The sequence below is a fragment of the Phaethon aethereus genome (assembly GCF_964289735.1).
Source record: "Phaethon aethereus genome assembly, chromosome: 18".
NCBI lineage: Eukaryota > Metazoa > Chordata > Aves > Phaethontiformes > Phaethontidae > Phaethon > Phaethon aethereus.
Window position 1 is genome coordinate 3,053,094 of NC_138594.1, and position 21,229 is coordinate 3,074,322.

The following is a 21,229-nucleotide window of genomic DNA, read 5'->3' on the forward strand; positions in this document are numbered from 1 at the left end:
GAGGCCTCACCAGGCAGAGTAGAGGGGGAGGATAACCTCTCTCAACCTGCTGGTCACACTCTTCTTCATGCACCCCAGGATACCATTGGCCCTCTTGGCCACCAGGGCACATTGCTGTCCTGTGGAGAACTTACTGTCTACCAGATCTCCAAGGCCCTTCTCCATGGAGCTGCTTTCCAGCAGCTCAACCCTAACCTGTACTGGTGCATGGGGTCATTCCTCCCCAGGTGCAGAACTCTACACTTGTCTTTGTTAAATTTCATGAGGTTAAATTTCAACAAATGTATGCTGAGTAAAGACCCTCCAATTGCCTGTCCTGCCCCGGAGGGAAGCAATACAGACCTCAGTATAAAAAAACAACTATCAGGTTAAATCTGTTGTCTCTAGTTCTGGTCTAGCACAAGAAAACATTGAAAACAAGTTTCAGAAAGTGGAGAACAGAACTGGAAGGGAGGAATTAGACAAGCCTCCAGAATGACAATGAACTTGGGAAGAACAGGAGGTTACTAAGAGTCATTTACTAAAAGTAATTTTCAGTCAACACAACACCCAGATGTGAAGAACCTCTCCTATCAGCGCTCTTCTACCTCCTTCATGCTCAACATCACCGAATAGTCAACCTCTCTGCTTTAAAAGTAAGCACAAACCATTGTGGATAAAGGTGTAGCCCTGTAACAAAAAGGAATACACTGATTTTACATATAAACCTTCAGACCTTCCCTTACAAAAGTCCTGTGGTCTCCAACTATGAAAGTAATTTTCCTTTCATTGAAAACACACCACTCACATTACCCATAAGCAAAACTATTATAGTTCCTATTGTAACAAAGCATCAGATGGAGTTTTTCCATAAGAAGTGAAGTCACAACAGCTTAACTAGTGGAAAATACTACACTTAAGCTAAATAGACTTTATTCAAGTTTAAGCACCACTATAATTACCTATGATTAGTGAAGTACCATAAAACAGTGGGAAAAACCCAACTGGTCAACACCGACCCCAGCTGCCACCCAGATGCACCAGCAAATGCATAATCCAGCCCAAACTCTCACAAGCTCTTCAATCATTAGCACATGAACGTGTACGATGCTACAGTCGTCTTGCTCTAGCCACAGGCTGGTGCTCTGAGGCAACTTGGTCCTAACAATAATTTCCAAGTGAAAATACTTATTTATAATGGTTACTATTACATAAGAAGTAGTTTATGTCCTAAGCTTAACCAGGAGGAAGCTTTCCTCCCAGCTTATCTGATTTTCTATTCATTTAAAATATCATGTTTCGGAAGGCCAGTTTAGAGTTCAATTCACACTGCTAATTTTCTTTGGCAAAAACCCACGTTATCTACAAACATTGGTTGAAAACCCAATTACAGTAATGTGATACCCACACCCTGTTGCATAGCAACTGGATAACACGGGGATACGGAAAATGTTGATATTCTAAAATAACAGCAGGTAGCAGAGCTACCTCCTAACTGCAAGCAGAGCTACAATCAGGGAGATGCCCAGGTGAGATGCAGGAATTCAAAAGGCAAGGAACACCAAAATTAAGAGATGCCACCCCAGCTTGCTTGGAGCACTGGCCTGGATTGCCCCAGCCCAGAATGGTCCCTCCCCGACACACTGCCCTGGCTCACAGCTCATTCCTGCCGAACGCCGCAGTGCCGACGCACGTCTCCTGCTTTCTCTCCACCTGCTCTGCGCTACCCCGGCCTCTGAACCCTGCAGAAGGGTGAAGTTCTATTTAATCCTGCAACTCCAAGGCAAAGCTTGCTCAGTGAAACTAAACAAGGGCAGATTTAGACTACAGATAAGGAAACAAATTTTCACAGTGAGGGTGGTGAAACCCTGTCCCAGGTTGCCCAGAGAGCTGGGAGATGCCCCGTCCCTGGACACATTCCAGGTCAAGTTGGACAGGGCTCTGAGCAACCAGCTCTAGTTGAAGATGTCCCTGCTTATGGCAGGGACATTGGACTAGATGGCCTTGAAAGGTCCCTTCCCACCCAAACTATTCTATGAAGTGTTAGCTGGAGAAAATGAAGCAGACAATAGGTCTCTGTCAGAGCGTCTTCAAGGAGGTTTCAGAGCTCAGCCAAGTCATGATGGATTTTTCCTCAATCTAAGGGCCATCTCAGAGGCTAGCATCAGTCCCCTCCAGCATTACATATCTATGCTACAGATACTAGATCTCTGCAACGTAAAAGCAACTAGAAGACTTTCAAAACAGTAAAATAAATCATTCCCAAGTTTCTTCCCCAAATCACCACTTTTTTCCCACTATAATTCTCTCACCTGAAAGAAAAAAAAGTCTGTGACAAACACCCAGCAAGAAACAAAAATCTTCTCTCCACCCCCAAAAGTAAGACTTTCTTCTGCAGTCTTTGCAAAGGAAGGAGTTGGACACCGATCGATTGCCCCTCCCCAGGACTGCTGCAGGGCATCACAACCATGTGCATTGGCGATCAGGTACACACAAAGACTTGGCTGCCTTTGTCAATGGTAGCTGGTTGTCTTGTGTCACTGTACTCTCTAGTTTCAACATGACACTATAAATATAAAGGTCAGAGTTGTATAGAAAAAACATTTTGGGAGTTTATAGCAAGCATTGTCTTATTTTTATGTGGAGTCTGTCTAAAACAGACCACAACCAACCTTCTGAAATCTCTGGCAGTACTTGAAACCGATATTCCTTTCAGCATTTCTGCTAGCACCAAGGGGAGATTGATGCAGCAGGTTCAGCCGAGCAGCCGTGGGGAACCCCGGAGTCTCTGGTCCCCAGGTCAATCTGTTGGGCATCCTGCTTCAGAACTGGGAACCCCATGGCCTCGCTATCCCGGGGCCAAATTCATCACTTCATCACAGACAAAGGTATCCCTTGAATTCCTACCCTGAGCTTGGAAAAAAACTGTCAGGCCCAGATGTTTCAGACTAAAGACTCTGGACTCAAACCAGCATTTTTCAGCAAAACTTGGTTCTAGGAGAAAATTTCCAACAAAATTTTGAGATCAAACACCACTGGAGTTATTTCAGAACAACGCGATCTACGTAGCCAAAAGGCATATTTGACAGTGCCCCTGCACTTCAATGCCAGCCGGTTCATATTATAGTCATCTTTTTTCAAGTACATGATTTATTCCCTTCATGCTAAAGTGTTTCTTACAAACCTCTGTTGGGAGAGAGTAAAGAAGTATCTTGTCTGCTCCCATGTCCAAGACCTGCACTACCATCATGCTGGAGGGTTATTCTAGCTCTTGACGTCTAACAAAAGAGTTCACTGGGGGCAAGAAGCACATCACATCCATACCTAGAGATCACTGGGGCAATAGAGAAGGATTAGAGTCAGGCAGCGAGGCAGAACATCTTTCGCAATGCATGGCACAGACAGGATAACACCTATATCATCTTATTTCTTTTGGGATGCACAGGGATAAGACATATTTTAATACATCAGCGAGTCAAAAGAAAAGGTTATGCTCATAATACTTATTCCACCAAAGCTTGCAAGGTGGAATAATATTATTTTTTTATTTATATTAATAATAATTATGGTACAATTATTTTATATGCTTTTAAGTGATCTCAGGATGCTTTAAGATATCAGCTTCTCCATTTTAAAAGCATCCCATGTTTATGTTACATTAATCATGGTTATGACTGAAACACAGCTTTGAGCAAGCAATAGCTGCCGGCACTCTTATTTCTGCTTCCATCTAGTTGCGATGAACTGTGGATACGCATCCTACCAGTGAGGTAGCCGTGGGGCCGACTTCAATGTCTGACCGTAGCCAAGTGTTACCTGCCACTTCCAGGCTGGATCTAACAGCAGATTTTACAAATATCTAAGCGGTGTTTAAACAAGCAAGAAAACCACATTTCCCATTCAAATACTGCACAATAGAGATCCATCTGCACGCAAGCACTTAGAGCAACCAGCTTCATCCTGCTTTCTGTTCTTGCTATGGTCAGAGCATTGCAAGATGTTGCATTTCATTTTCTGGTTCTGAGAGGTGCTGATTACCAAAGCGATTCCATATGTTGCGTTTATTTATTGCAGAACAGATCAGCAAAGAACTGAAACTGCCTGGCAACTGATAAACGCACTAGGGTCTATCAATTTTCAATACAGATGCCGCAAGGAGAGCTGTGTTTCAGGACTGCCCAGTAAGAGAGCGGGGCTGGAGCGGTCTCAGCATCAGTCTGGAGGGGTTTTTTCCCCAGCACCACTGGGCACGGATGGCATCATCTCACTGCATCCATCCACGCTCTCACCTGCGGCTGCACACGCTTGGAATGTTTCACTATACATCAAGCGCAATCCCTCCACGCTGCAGGGAAGGGTTGCCCAGATCTCAATCCACCTCCAACTCAAAACCTGAGCTCTCATAATTAACGGCACATCCTGCTCTACCACCTCACCTCAACTCCATACCACTGCATCCAAACTCCTTTTCACACTCTATCTCCCTGGCGTTAAAAAGGAAGGTCTAACACAGAAGAGGCTAAAATCCCTCTGTTAAAAAAAAACAGCTCCCACAAACCCTACAGGCAAAATTCTGGCACTTAAATTTTCTTAAAACCCCAATATCCAACACCTGAAAACTGCGAGGCAAATCTGCCCACAGTGAACTGGGGGCACCTATGAACTGTGCCCAGTTTCTCTGGGAGCAATGAGCACTGCTTGGTATTTGGAGTTGTGTGGGACACCAGCCTAACATTGAACAAGTCAGCACCAGTCGTCTCGGGCACCACAAGGCATCATCACCGGAGGACGACATAAGCATCAGAGAAGCAATATTCTACTCAGTGTCTAGGAGATCAGGAAAGAGAGGATAATTTCACCCTGCAAAGACGGGAGGAGAAATGAGCTGGAAGCGCATTTGGAGGTAATGGGAAAACCAGGAGAAACTGCGAGAGCGTGCTCACCAACCCGCTCGATGGTAAGTCCAGTTCAAAGCACTCTTTGGATTCCAGCAATACCTCACGATAATAACGTGCCCAGAAACACGGGTTTCTTATTCTCTCTTGTGTTGTAACCATTCAGGTTTCGACCCTGCAAGTTTTCTGGGAAATCTATTAAAAGCCTATTAAGCATCCAACATCCCGCTCTCAGAAATCATCATGACGCAAGAGCATATGGTTCCTACCAAGCAAGACTTTCTTTTAAGCTGGAGTATCACCTTCTTTCCAACAATGTATAGGCAAGCAAATTATCAAGTGATGTGGGACAGAGTAGTCACCTACTTTTTCCCCCCATAAATCCTCAAAAAATCCTCTGAAAAGGGTAAGGGGCAGAAGCAGCACTAAAGTTAAGAGTCTGAAAGTATAAGCTGAAGTACAAACTCCCAAGCTGCATTTCATTGCCACAAATAGCAAATATTTAAAAATAAAACATTATTTTTAGCCTAAGTGGTGCTTAACGATTTGAGAATAAAATATTGCCCAGAGACAGCAACATGTCATCATCTGAAAACGCTGAAGCAGACGCATCCTGTTCACACTGAACACCAGCTTACGGGGAGCAAGCGAGAAAGCGTCTGGGACCCTGCCCCTAACATGCAATTAAAACTTTCCCTGATTCAGCCAAAACAGAGGGACAGTAGTCAAGGAGAATGAACCAGATCCAATACCTTGGCATTATCTATGTGGGTAAAATAAATAAAATTATACAGAAACTCCCATAACAGTTTCCTAGACCTTCCAGAAAAGGCTGTTCTGCACAGGACAATTTATTTCCTGCCTTCCTTTTCTGCAAGCAGCAACCGTAAGGTCAGGATATATCATTTCAGCTGCTCACAGACAGGTATGTGATTTACCAAAAAGGGGCTGTGAAGGAGAACAGACTGGGTTTGTGCCTTTCAGCTTCTTTACGATGCATGACAGACAGCCACCCTAAGAAAGCAGGAAAGCAGGCTAGGAAAATAAATCCCCTCTCTATGGTCTCAATTTGAGATTTTTGAACAGGGGGAAAAGCTAAATTAACACGGAAAAAAATCATCAGAGTGTTGAAACATCTACAATTATAGCTAGGTTTTGTTTTCTTTTTAAACAGTTTAAATCAAATGGCTGAAGAAGCAGATGGGAAAAAGAACTCTCTTTTGCTAAAAGTTGAGGCTTATATCCCTACTAAAGCTCTCCATAAGGCCTGCTAGAAAACTAAAGAAGAGACTTAAACAAGATGTTTAAGATCATAATTCTTATCGAGAAATCCTGAAAGGCTTAAAAAAAGTTAGAAACTCATTTTTCCTCAGCGGTAATTTCTCCAGCATTTCTGATCACCGTGAAGACAGATGAAGGAAGACAGCTTCCCCCCTCCCCACCGCGGTGTGGGTGAGGTAGGGATTGACTAACTGTGGAAAAATCCACATAATTGAGAAGACAAATGTTGAACAGTTATTTTACGGCTTGAACTATTCAAGGAAAAACGCTAACCGTGCCAAGAGGCCAGACAGACTCATTGTGTATATGTGCGAGGACGTAGGAGCCCAGTCACATTTCAGAAGTGCAACGCTTTTATCCTCATCCAGGTTGTGCCTTGCTGGTTTATCTGTTTCTGCAAGCACTGCACCAAGCTGTAAAAAAAATACTGAAAGAAAAAGTATCATCTCCCAGTATTATGTGTACTTAGAGCATAACAAAAATACACACACAGGCTCAGTAGCATGACCCATTATTAAGGCCATTTGTTGCTTCCCATGAGAAGGCCCTATTTTCGGTTGCTTGAAACGATGAAAAACTTCAATGACTCAGGCTCAAGATTCCCAACTTGGATGTCTGCTTCCAGATGAAGTAAAAAAAAAAATAATTAAAGTTTCAGCCAAAATATCTCAGCCATTTCAGAACAATGCTGGTTTTTTCACGTTAAGACTCTCCAGTGGCCTCAGGAGCTACAGTACCCCAATGCTTTCACATTAAGACACACAGAAGTTAGAGGGAGATGGAAAAGGACCCAGAAGGAGAACTAGTTGAGCAAGACTGCTGAATACTGATGGGTGGTTTCAAAAGTGAGGATTAGATATTCAGAAGGGGAGATTAAAGATCAACTCAATAAAAGCAGCAGAATGAGAAGTCTGAAGGAAGCCAAGCTGTAGAAGAGATAGGAAAGAAAGAGCTAGAGAAGGTCACAACAGAAAATAAGAAGTTGTCTAGTTCAGCTCCTGCTCTAACTCAGCTCAAGCTGTCAGGAATAATACACGTTCTTAAAGATGGCCCACAACAGGAACTTCCCAACCTCCTGACACAAGCCACTTCACTCCTATTGGAAGGCTTTTCCCGCTCCTTTTGACCTCTACTCAATCCCATTACCAAAAGCCTTCTCTCTCCCTCTCGAATTAGCTTGTGTCATTCAAGAGCCTTGTGTTCCCATCTCAGCCTTCTCTTCTTTACACCGAGCCACCCCAGCAGTTCATCTTTCCTGGCAGATCACGCCTCAGTGCTTTAAATCATGCTTTTACCTACCCTCAGGGCCCTCTCCCCAGCTCCACATTACCCTGAAGAGTTCTGGCCCAACCTGCATGCTGTGTCGTCCCTAATGCCAATATAGCGAAGCATCACACGTTGTCCAAACAACACTGGCTTGTACAGAGCCTTTTCCACAATATTATACTGTTCGTTCATATTTAAGAGTTGACCCTATACACTATACTCATCTTTAATTTGCTTAAACCTTACAGAAGTGTCATCTTTTGCAGGTAGCCCGACGGAATTTCACTCTAGTTTCAAGACCGTTTGGAGGAGTTCTAGTGTTACTCCCAACATAGCTGCAGCCTTTCCTACCTTTGTATTACATAGGAGTAAGCACACCGCGTACTTCATCCATGTCCTTAACAAAAATGCTGAACAGAACCAGACCTATGCAGCCCAACTCAAGACATCTTTCTTTTCCAACTATGAATTGCCAATTCCCAATTTCTGAATATAATTACCCAATCAACATCACGTCTGTTGAAGATTACTCATTTGAACCCATACTTCCATAGACTTACAAGAAAGTCTCATGAGACAGCAAAGCCATTCTTAAATCAAAATGACACCTAATTCTTTTCCCCTACTCATAAGGCTCTTCCACAGAGTAAGTCCAAACTTAAACTGACTCTTAACAAGGACTTATGTGAGAGCCACTGCAGACTTGTCATCTCATCAATACTTACAGTTTGTTTTGCTGTACCAGAGTTCTCCCAGCAGAGTCTGACTGCTAGAAACCCATCCCACCAGAGCCTGAAAGGGAGTACAAACATGCTTACTCCTTATTCTTACCTCTGCTGTCAGCAACCATCCGTGAAGGCCACAGGCAAGACATCTCACACCTCTCTCATGCTGCTTCACATCATCCGACACCGGTAAAATTACCCGGTCAGCCTACGTTGCAGAGGTCCCTGTGTAGGTGTTCTCATCCGGCTGCTGACCAGGCTCAGAGACAGACCCATACTGCTGTGGCTTCCCTGTTTTTTTCAGTTTTCTTTTTAAGAATACCAGGAAATTTTACAGATAAATAAACACTGGAAACACTGAAGCAGCAGTCATGTACTTAAAAAGGTTAGAAAATGCTCTAAATAGTACTATTTTGTGTAGATCTATTTTTTCAATCCAATGCAAACTCAGTGTAACCTTGGTTTTCATTACACAGCTCCTTCAGCAGGCAGCACAGGCAGGGCTTACTTCCTTGACAGTTACCAAATATTTTGTTTTATCCTCATCATCCAGCACAAGGCCACATTCCTTATGGACTGCAAAAAAACTCTAACTCTGCTCTGAAGAGTTAAAAGCTTCCTCCCAGACCTTCCAACCATGGCCCTCCTGACAGTAAGTATGAGTGTATTTTGATTTTGACAGCTTCCTTGGGAGATGAAACACTATCATCCCCAAGTCAGAAGGAAAAATAAAAAAATTAATAGTTAAGGTTTATTTTGGATGTTCAGTTAAAAGAAGCTTTGAACCTCTCTTAAAAAAGCCACATATAAACCAAACCTTATCTATCCTTCCAAACAGTGCTTCACATTCCCCAGTACTTCACGGGGGATGGACTAGATCATCTTTAAAGGTCCCTTCCAACCCAAACCATCCCATGATTCATTACACCCAGAGCACAGCCCACACCAATTTAAGTGCCAATGCTCAAAACCTCTGCAAACCAGACCCTATGATGCCAAGTCAGACACACAGAAAGGAATCACTTCTGAAAAAGCTTGGTTAAGATGGGTTAACCACCGTCACACGGAGCTCCTGGGCAAGAGCAGAGATAGTTTTATGCTCTAAGGCAACATTTATCTGTTGCTGACACCACAAAAACCTCTTACAACCCTTGCCTTACTCACTAAACATTTTCCCACACCAGGAAGAAGTGAGGCAGAGACCTTACAAATAGTTTTTGTCACCACATATGCTCAATTCAATACCAGAAGAGATTGAGTCCTATGCACCAAACAAGGCAGGACCTGCAGAACACAGCATTCAATTGTTTTAAGCCCAGAAATACATGCAAGAAGTGCCATCTAACCTCAGTTTTGGCATTCCCCAACTTCTGAGCGTTCATATCGACACTAAGTATTCCACTATTTAGATCGCTCATGACAAAAAAACCCAATGTTTTAACACAGGTGTTAAATTTCCCCTAAGAAGGGTTAACCCCAACTAAACAGCATGCAATAAAGACTGACCATTTCCCCAGTAAAATTGAAGTTGCTTCTATTCCATACAATAAGCTCGGGAAGCAAAATAAAAAACTATCTGCATAGTATGAGGTCAGTCAGGCTATGGATGGTTATTTTACATCCGAATATTAAAAACATATGCTTCTCTGTAGAGGTTTTTAGAAAACCTGAAGCTGCTGGTCCTCAGCCTTTCCCAAGGAACGCTGAACACCTTCAAACCCCAGCAACCACAGGACTTGTGCCATTTCAGAAGGGGGTCAAAGCGTGCAGGAGTGTAACTCTATATGATGAAGACATATAATGTTTAGACAAGATGATGAACATTTTTTAGAATTTCAGATTTAATCTTTAATCATGTCTTGTTTACAAACTAATCCTAACAATGAGGTAAGATATCCACAAACCCATTGGTTTTTGTCCCATAACTCATATGTATGCCATGCATAATGCTAATTAGTTTGTATTATAGGAAAAATGTTCTTAATAAACAGAAACATTAAACGACTTCAGGGTTCCTTTTTCATTATGCAATAGCCATGTAAAATAATCTTTAGGAGAAGCATTTTACTGTACATCTACCGACTGGGCTGTCTGCAGAGGTGATGGACTCGTGGTTGAACACTGCCCTAGGAGAGATGAATCGCATCCCTGCTGCGCTACAGTTTCTGACACTGTTTTCAGCAGGTCTCTGCATCATCAAGAATACTTTCACTCACTTCCTTTGATTTTACAAGAGTACTTCGTTATGTGTGTATAGAGCAACAGCTAGAACAGAGCTCCAGTCTCAAGCGGAGCCTTTAAAATGCATTTTGATGGAAGCGTGTCAGGTTAACAAAAATTGTATACCAGGCAAGTCACAGGCTTTGACCACCAAACTGGCACCAAATGAAAGGCTGAGCTGAGTCCACCCAGACGCTTGTGTGCCACCCACCATGACCAGAGGTGACACAGCAACCTTTATTTTGCAAAGCTATTAAGAAAAAAAATTTTGGGTTGGTTTTAGAAATTTTACTTTGACAAGAAATTAAAAGTGTTACATAATCATGTATTTAAAGCATCTCATTTTAAGTAAATGATCTGTCGTAATGATATTTTGGTTAAGAACGTCCTGGATATTCACTCTGCCTACAGCGTTCTGTAAACAGTGGTCTGCTTTTGCAGCTTATCCATTTATGAAAATATTTATGCTCTGACATAAATTTTAAAGGAGCCGGAAGCAAAAGAATCCAACTTCCATGATGTATACCAAATGGAGAGCAACATGGTAAAAACGCCAAACGCTACAAATTTTGCAAGCTACCAGTATTTACCACGCGTCACACAGTACTATATTCTCATGCAAGCATGCCACAATGAGAAAACAACATCTCTATAAGGGTAAAACAAACAGCATTCAGAATTTCTGAAAGCATTCTTCCAAAATTATTGCACTAGATTAGATTGCCTCATCAACAGGGCCAGAGGCCATTTACACTATTTTCTTTCCTTTTTTTTTTTTCTATGTAACAGATGAAAGGATTACAGAAAGTTTTCTGGGGCCAAATTTGGAATTAATGATGGGAAAATTCTTTTGCTAATCCCCCATCTCTCCCACTGCTAGTAGGCTCCTGTGGCTGGAAAAAAACGTCTCCTGGTACCCTGCTTCTACTTTGCTCGTCAGTGCTCAGGATGTTTGAGAAGAACCCCTGGCTTTGAGCAGAGCCATAAAATCTGAAGGACAGAGCTATACTGAAAAATCTGAGTAAAGAACGACATGAGACTCCAGTTAAAACTTGGACACATCACAACAAAATCAAAGGATGGGACTCATCTGCTCAGGACAGATGTCTGCCAAGCAGCCACCTCCATCAGAGCCCAGGCTCGCTTTACGATCAGTGGGGAAAAATCGGCTTTTCTGGGACACGCTGTGCCCTGCCCCGAGGTGGAGGTGTCAGGCAGGCTGGAGGGATCACACCCGAGCAACGCCGGCTGGTGTCTGCTGCCTACGGAGGAAGCTCAGAGAGGCCGGCCGGAGACGGGCGCTGCAGGGACGCGGAGCTAAGCGAGGCTGGCGTCACCCAGCCTGCCCGAGGAGAAGGGCCGGCTCTTCTGGAAAGCAGAGCAGCCACCGCAGCCGGGCCCGTTTGCAGGATGCTCTCTTACAAACCGCAAACATTACTCCTCGGCACTGCCTGTCAGCCCACCAGTGAAGTAAAAATAGATACTGCCAAGTAACTACCCTTCTAAAAGCAAAGTTTAATCATTTTTCAGTCATTTAACAAACACAAAAGAATTTACACATACCAACTCTACTAGAGAAGTAAACTTTGCATAATTAATTGGGATGTCTCCAATACTTGTGCATCTGCAAATGCACAGCTACACCAACTGGCACTCAAGGGAAAATGCCTCGGGCCACCTCCAAGAGCTGGGAAGTGCAAATATCTCAACTGAACAGAGAGCCTGAGCTGCTAGGGAAGGAAAAAAGCAGTCCTGAATAACAAGTTGTCTGGAAAATAAGCAGAGTCACCCAGCTCCCTAAAGTCTGTTTTATTAACTATCAGACATTATCAGCTACTTCTGAATTGAGCCATGTTTTATTGTAATGCCAGAACAAGCTAAAGGCACCTAATTAGTTGCAGAAGGTGGGAACGTCCAAAGCAGGTCAGGGAAGCAGAAGTCAAACTTCCCGCAGAGACGAGCAATTTGATGGAAAATTTGACTCAAATAAAAAGAAATATTGATGCAGCACTTAATGAAGATGAACTTCCCCTGCCTCCCCACAATACAGACGATGCCATTATCACTCAGCTCTAGGAAGGAAAGAGATTCCAAGTCAGGGGAAATTACAGGGCAGTTATCCTCATCAACCTGACTGTGTAACAGTGACACGAGATTGGCAGAGCGCCTGAGAAAAGTCTGTAGATGGTTAAACACAGGGCATGAAATAAGATGTGCAAAGAGAAAGCAGCCCCTGGAAAATATTGCTATGGATTTCAGCTTTTTGTTGCCACTGGCACACTGGAAACACCCGACCATATCCCCCCGTACCCACAAAAAAAATATCCCCCTGTATCCACAACAAAAAAAAAGGGATTGTATAAAGTTAGAGAAAATATGGGAGTGTCACTTGCTCAGTAGTTATGAAGCCAACTGCTGAGTGATCCGGTCCCCTCTCTGTAAGAGTCAGACTATTTCCCACCTTTTTCGGGCTGCTTCAAGATCTACAAATGACACACTCTACATGGCTGGCAGGTTTTATTCTTGTGATTGTAGGACAGTGAGATGCAGAGGCAACTCGGTGTTTTCTCTTCCCCCAGGATCTGTCCTGTAGTCAGCAACAGGCAATCCTCACCAGTTTTTACTCTGAGCACTCGGGAAAGTTTCCATCTTTTGAGAAAGAGTTGCCTGTAGCTCAAAAAGAGAGCTCATATGAAAGCATTAAGAATTTTGCTCTAGGCTTTGTAACTATCTGCAAGACAAGCAAGTCAAACAAAACTGGCATTATTTGCGTTATTTGTAAAAAGGAGGGTTAAACACACTCCCAATTTCACAGATGTTTCAAGGCTTCATTGCTAGAAAAAGTCTGGCACGGTCATGCAGAAATGCGATGGTACAGTACACATTACCTTCAGGGTCCCAAAAACATAAGGATTTGGGGAACCTTGCCCTACCCCCAACAGGGGGAAATGGGACACAGATCATGTATTTCCCTGATGAGAAACCAAGGTTTCACAGAGAATTAGTAAACAGGCTCATGCTTCCCACCTGTTTTCTATTTAGAGCAAAAAAGCAATTAATATGACTTTTTAAACAACAGTTAATAGAAGAAAGTTAGGAAACTGAGATTTCTAATTGAAAATGTCTTTACTCACATGAGGCAGAGGATCAAAATATGACAAGACCACTAAGCATAGTCTCTCCCATCTGCGCAAACCATTTCTTAACAATCTTAAGATTAATAAACAAAGACACACTCTAGACATTTCATATCCCTCCTGGATTTAGCCACGTATGCAAGGCAAACATGAGAAAGCTGTCCTCTCACTTCACTCCCAGTTGGAACAGAGCTCCCAAGTAGTACTTCATGTTACGTGATTGTTAATATGGGAACCCCCTCGCTCTGAGCAGACATGCAGAGAAATACAAGGGGGGAAAAAAAAAAAATACAGGTCCAGGAAGGTCCGATTTAAGCGTATCATTTATTAGCAAGTAAAAGGACATTTACCTTCTCAGTGGTTAAGTACAACACATCCCAAGGATAAACCATATGGCTCAAGTCTTTGTGCAAGGGAGAGAGCTGGCAGGGTTCCACGGGCTCTAATTGAACTATTACCATATTGTAAAGAAATGAAAAAGTCAGAAAGACTGGAGGATCTGCTCTCCTAGGGACAGTTTATGTCATGCGAACAATTAAGTGAGTAACAAAGCATATTTAACAGGAGAGCAATTCCGCCATTTGGATACTGGCTCATTTTAAGGAAAATAGGTACTCTTCTAGTTCAATATCGCACTTAATTTGATCCTACATACAATGCCATGAAACCTTCAAAATCCAAATCATTTATAGCAAACAATACAACGCTTCTCCTTTAAATCGCTGGCTCAAGACTTTTCCATCTAGTTAATAAGGAAAGATGCAGAATAAGAATGCTCAAGTGAAACCCAGCAACACATAAAAGCTTACCATAAAAGCCTGCCATAAAACTGAAAAATTCAAAAGATCAAGTACAAAATTAATTTTGTACTATGTACAAATAATCAACAATCTTTTCTTTCAAAAGGCAGGCCTGATAAAAGTATACCAAGTGTTACACATTGTATATGCACAACAGTGTACATAATGAAACACAACAAAACAACCAGGTCATGAACAGATCAAATCTGTAGTGATTGTTCATACATAAACCATTACAGAATTGTCTATTCTGTGGGCAAAAATCAGTGCAGTTGTATGAGGAGTAAAAAAAAAAAAGCACAACCTTACATAAAAAATGAGGCAAAACAAGTCTCTACGAATCTCGTTCTTACCATTCTGTTCGTCCAGCTCATTCCCAATTTCCTGCCCCATTTGCTTTTGCCGGGATATGATTGAAGAAAGAGCATCGAGTCCAGCATCTTGCTCTGCACCAGAAAAATACATAAAATTACACGAAAATAATTGCTGATATGCCAGGCTATATACCATAAAAGATGCAGAAGTGAAGGAAACGATCTACTCTGTGCTTGAAGAGTTAAAATGTATCAAGAAAAATACATCAACACAACATGAAAATGAATCCTTATGGCAACAGCACTCTTAAAATAATGTGAATGATGAGTAATTGATTTGTCTGCTCTGGGTGGGACATTTATCTGAGGGTCCCCCAAAAAAAATCCAAGAATTCAACATTCAGCTGTTACTGTTACTCAGTCATAAATACAGGATATTTTCTGGCACACACACAGAGATCCCTGATTAGCCTTTTTTAATTTTCCAAGAAACTTTTAACATGAATAAAATACAAACAGGTGATGCAAACACCAAAGAATTCAAAGAGATTTTTAAAGCTGCAAGAGAATACAGAGTACATGGAAGAGAGCCTGAGCCAGAGGGGACATAATGGGGGCAGCTAAAGTTTGACATGCTCCCATCAGTTCTGCAGAGACCCCTTTATTAAGATCCGGATCACCTCTGCTATTCCAGTTTGCAGGTACCATGCAGTCCTTAGTAAGCACCTTAACCAAAACGTGCGGCTCTCCTTGCCCAAAAGTCGTCAAGGAGCAGAAGAGATGCTGGAGGCGAGACTGTCAGGGGTCTGACGAACTGCAAAGCAGCCACATTGCACGGAGCAGGACTGCCTGCCCGCTGCAGTCTGGGAGCCAGAAGTTGTACAGGATGGCCAGAACCCCCTTCCCTTCCACAGGATGGGGGTCTGGCCCCCAATACCTCTTTCAGCCTCCCCAAGGATACTATGGTGTCATCAAAAACTGGGGCTTGAGGTTCCGCCTGGACCGTCCAAACAGAGTTCATGCCGTTCTCCTGAACTGCAGCTATAAACCTTGTTTCACATGCAGGCTGAAGCAGGCCTTATCTGAAGACTGACTTAATTTGATCACTTCCAATACTTTAATTGCATAGCAATTATTTCATTAACTACCTGATGTCCTCAGGCTGAAGTTTTCCAACACTTCCAAAGTTAAAGATTCCTTACGGATGCTGAGGGCCAAAACCTAAAGGCCCTTTCTAGATTAGTTAGTTCTTACCTCATTCAAATTCAACGATACATCTGCTGCACCCCAGCCTGCCGCACAGCAGGAATACCACTCCACCCAGTGCAATTAACGAGATCACCACGGCAAACCAAAACCATGAATATGGTCAAAAATCAGGGATGCCCTGTGAGGTCTTTGAAAATTTGATTTAAGGCTATGCTTCTAGTTAAGAATATTGCAAGAACAATACTGCTGCTGTATATACATAAAATAACCACCTGGAACTATTATGATTGACATCTCCGGATAATAAAGCTTCAGCACAGGTTAATGTATTGACTTTCTAGTGAGGGCTTCTCTCAGAGTCACGGAATCACAGAATCATTAAGGTTGGAAAGGACCTTCAAGATCATCAAGTCCAACCATCAACACAACACCACTATGCCCACTAAACCATGTCCCAATGTGCCACGTCTACATGTTTTTTGAACACTTCCAGTGATGGTGACTCCACCACCTCCCTGGGCAGCCTGTTCCAATGCTTGACCACTCTCTCCATAAAGAAATTTTTCCTAATATCCAGCCTAAACCTCCCCTGGTGCAACTTGAGGCCATTTCCTCCTGTTCTATCGCTGGTTACTTGGGAGAAGAGACCAACACCCACCTCACCACAACCCCCTTTCAGGTAGTTGTAGAGAGCGATAAGGTCTCCCCTCAGCCTCCTCTTCTCCAGGCTGAACTCTCCCAGTTCCCTCAGCCGCTCCTCAGAAGACTTGTGCTCCAGACCCCTCAGCAGCTTCGTTGCCCTTCTCTGGACACGCTCCAGCAACTCAACGTCCTTCTTGTAGTGAGAGGCCCAAAACTGAACACAGGATTCGAGGTGCGGCCTCACCAGTGCCCAGTACAGGGGCACGATCCTTGCCCTGCTCCTGCTGGCCAAATCATTGCTGATGCTGTTGGACAGAACGCTGTTGGCCTTCTTGGCCACCTGGGCACACTGCTGGCTCATGTTCAGCCGGCTGTCAACCAGCACCCCAAGGTCCCTTTCCGCCGGGCAGCTCTCCAGCCGCTCCGCCCCAAGCCTGTAGCGTTGCATGGGGTTGTTGTGACCGAAGTGCAGGACCCAGCACTTGGCCTTATTAAACCTCATACAGTTGACCTCAGCCCATCGATCCAGCCTGTCCAGATCCCTCTGCAGAGCCCTCCTACCCTCCAGCAGATCAATACTCCCACCCAACCTGGTGTCATCTGCAAACTTACTGAGGGAGCACTCGATTCCCTCATCCAGGCCATCGATAAAGATATTGAACAAGACCGGCCGCAGAACCGAGCCCTGGGGAACACCGCTTGTGACCGGCCGCCAGCCGGATTTAACGCCATTCACCACAACTCTCTGAAGAAGAGTAAACCTGTCTAAAGCACGAGCTGCCAGTTTCTCCAAGAGAATGCTGTGGGAGACACTGTCAAAGGCTTTACTAAAGTCCAGAGTCCTAATGATGCTTATAAAAAACAGAAAGATTCTTGTACCTTCTATTATCCTTCGCTGCTGCTGCCTGAGATCATCAAAGCCAAGCCCTCTGGTTTCCTCAGATTCTTCCAAGAGCCATGGGTTGGTTACACCTCGTTTGACCCCTCCCGTCATTAGGCTAGATCTGAAAATAAATCCAGTAAATAATTTTCAACACAAAACCCACTCATCCTATGATCTGTGCTCACAAGACTAGCTGACAGAGATGGAAGTGTACGTATTTGCTGCACTGCACGTCGTTCTCTGCAATCATAAAAGAAATTAGCCAAAAAGAATACGCCGATCTCCAATAACAAATACATCTCGCAGGCTCTGTAACACTGCCTAGAAGTGGTAAAGGAGGGAGAGAGTTAATTTTGCAGTGAACAATTAAGCTACATGGTGAAATGTACATCATATAATATATTCATATTAAACACTGCTTGCTTGTAGAACACACAGCATTCAAAACTGCTACAAAAACAGTAACAGGGTTACTGAGAATACACGTTATTCATGTATTTGCTATGTGATCAAAACACAAACTTATAAAAACACTGAGGTACAGCCTGAAAGCTTCCAACAGTAAAAGGATCAACACATTAATAGAGATGCAAATCAGATGAGACTGCTAATTTTCTGCAATCCTGACCAAACCTAAAAGGGAACACTTCTGCAGTTCAAAAACTGTAGATGGAAGTCACACAGTTACTCTCCTGCATTTCCTACTCTGGCATCAATGTGAACAAGAAGCCAGGCACACACGCTCTTAAATGAGAGAGTAATCAAGTTACAGGTTTTTCTTTTAGAAGAATTATGACTTGAGGTTGTTCACATTACAGACACTTCCCTGGTTACAACGGAAAACAAGTTTTTCATGTCCAGGGCACATAAATTCAAGTAGTAAAATGAAGTGCCACTTAAATATTTTTCTCAATACCAGATTTCTGGTTTCCGCCTTTCAGCTTTTCATTGGTTTCTCCTACAAGAAAAACATTGTATGACAGACTGAGCGCCACTTGAACCCAAAACTGCAACTCAGATTTGGGGTAAGAGTCATTGTAAGATCAGTTCAACAGTAGTACAGAAGTAAGAGGTTTTGCTTACTGCTTTGCTTTTTTTAAATGCCGTATTTTATTCTTATTTTACCCTTACCTTGTTCTTTCTCAAAGCACTTCCACAAACAAAACAAGAACAGTGAGCATTTTTAGGATCGCTCAAAGTCTCAAATTACACTAAGACCTAATTTCTTTTAGGTTTTTTTTTTGTTTGTTTGGTTGTTTTGTTTTTTTAATTGAGTCCAGGTCCCTCCTTTGCAAGATATACTGAAATGCTGTATGGTACACACACAAGCTCAAAATCATTTTGTGGTCAAAATCCTTTATCAAAAGAACTTGACTCTGCACCAGCATCAGTAGAGCTAGGAGGAATTAATGCACCCCACCGATACGGGGTTCAGCCCCGCAGAGGGATGACTGAAGTCTCACAGCCCTTGGGTATTCAAGCAAAATGCAGAACTGGTGTCTAGGGGTGCCTTGAGGAATTGTGGTGAACTAGAGACATCTCCTGGCCATGAGATGAATCAACACTGCTGAAAAATAAATTCATCACCATGTGAGTTTTGGGCCATCCATAAATTACAGGTACATACACTCTCCTCTGCGTGCAGCACAGCACACACTTCGTATTGCATTCACAGCCAGTAAAATTCGGGAACACTTAACCTCTTCTCACTTAAAACTTTAACATGTTCATTCAACTTCATCTCAAGGTAATGGATTTGTCAGAATCAAAAAAGAATTTTTTTTTTTTGCTACAGGACTAAGCAGCGCATATTGTAAATCACATCATCTCACTTCACCATCCTGATGGTGGTGGAACATCACGCTGCAGGGCAGAACCCAGACCGCCTGTGCCAACAGCCAGCGGGCCGTCAGGGGCAACATCTGAAAGAGGAGCTGGGATTCTTCTGTATTCCAGCCCTTTGCACCTCCATTAAAACCTGCATGTACTTATCGAGGTAGGGCATCAGGCTTGATTAGACAGAAATACACACACCTGAAATGCAGTTTTACACATTACCTAGCTTTCTTCACTGCTTCGGGGGATTAAACACACTCTTGTGTTTTCTAGCCTCACGACTGCTAGCAGGTTCACAAACACAACGGAAGCATTACGCTTCTGAAGATGCAAAGATCACCACAGTTCACCCAGTTCAGCAGCCCAATTAGCAAGCGCACAAAATCTATGGTTAACAACACCTGACAAAATTACTTACATAAAGCAAATGGAAGATAAAGCTCTTTGTTTGCTAAAAAGAGCACAACTATTTCTGCCTGTTAAAAATAAAAGCCAAGGCAAGCAAATTTGAAATAATTTGCACCACTCAGTCTCTCCCTCCCCCACCAATAATCTGTCCTATTCTTGTATGTTGGGTCATGACAACTGGTCTGCTCGTTACAATAATCTTTTTGACATGTTTGGTAACTACCTTCCCACACAACACAGCATAACTTCCTATTTCCTCTGATCTTACCATGTTTCGCTTTGGTGGTGTGAAGATTAAAGCTTATCCAATTAGCCACCCACTGCCTCCACCAAGTTAATCACGTAAATCTTTGAAACCGTCACAGAGCAGTGGAGTGTGCAGATAGCTTTTGATTATAGGAGCAGATTTAACTAATTACGAGGCTCAGCAATGCGTCCAAGTATAAAAGATGATGGGGTTTAAAATCAGGGAGCTATGTCACTGCTTAACAAGGGAGGGCTTATCTTCCAGAAGGCATTGTTTCACTGATAATTCTTACAAAACTTCCCAAGTAACTTAGATTAGTCAACCAGCACTTACTTTAGACCAAGGCCACACATCAAGGCTTAGAAGACTGATCAGCAAGACTGAATTTTAAACAAAACCTGGGTCATATGACAATTGGGTGCATGATCACTTGAACATTCCCTTAACGATACAGTTATACAGTGGGGTTCTTTGAAGTGCCCAGGGCACCTTGCCTTGGCTTCACAGGTCAGTCTCAGAGGAGATGGTGAAGAAGTTGGGGTATTTTCTCACTTACAATTTAATTGCTCACACTGGCAGGCAACATATTTTTAGGAAGCTCCAAGCTAGTAAAATAAAGCAAGTATAACATTAACATACATAACAACAGCTCTCTCCCCCTCCAGAAAAACCTGGGAGAAGCCACATGAGCACAAGAACTTCCAAGTCCCCTCCAGGTACCTTCCCAGGTGGAGACTTCCCCACAAGAACCGCTCCGACGGGAAGCCCACAGAAGGGGTGGCATTCCCTGCAGCTGGCAGAGGACTTCCCCGGCTCCACCAGCACAAGCACCAAGAGCAGCCTAGCTCACGTTCAAGGAAATGTGTTGTTCTTTACACCATTTACCTGCAGTTCAGTTAACTGGTCCCACTGGTTTCAATGAGCAGAAGCTGCACAAGCCAGCTGCCACCCGGGATGCCGGACAGCTGATTTGCAGAACACAGCTACTTTGCGGCACCTCTGGACCACTAACTCCTGCTCGCAGCATAGGCACGGCACCTTCCGCACTCGCGCCACAGGGGAAGCGGCTCCCAATCACCTCGTGCTCATACAGGACAGCAGGTGCCTGCGGAGGAGCGGCACAGGGCAAGCAGCACGCTGGAAGCGTGTTTGCACAGAGGTACAGGCACACTTACCCTGGAATAACACGTCCACTCAAAATGCTGAGTGTCTGGGTGGTGGGGTTGTGGCAAGAGGAAATACCCCTACACCAGGGTAAGTGTCCCCGGGGAAGGTTACCTTTATAACAACATTTACACTCACATTTTATTTCACAGCAGTCTCACCTTCCTATGCAAACTCTCAAAATATATACCGCAATAAACATTTCCATCAGAGAGTAATCTTG

General features: G+C 43.3%; 1 protein-coding gene across 1 annotated transcript in view; it reads right to left on the bottom strand.

The window, feature by feature from the left end:
- Positions 1–21,229, bottom strand: part of STX8 (syntaxin 8) — a gene marked incomplete at both ends in the record, with an annotated part of 109,023 nt that overhangs the window by 75,664 nt on the left and 12,130 nt on the right. Inside the window, 2 exons of the mRNA XM_082008090.1 lie at positions 14,657–14,749; positions 17,348–17,472. Coding sequence (XP_081864216.1) covers positions 14,657–14,749; positions 17,348–17,472 — 218 coding nt within the window. The remainder of the gene's footprint in view (positions 1–14,656; positions 14,750–17,347; positions 17,473–21,229) is intronic.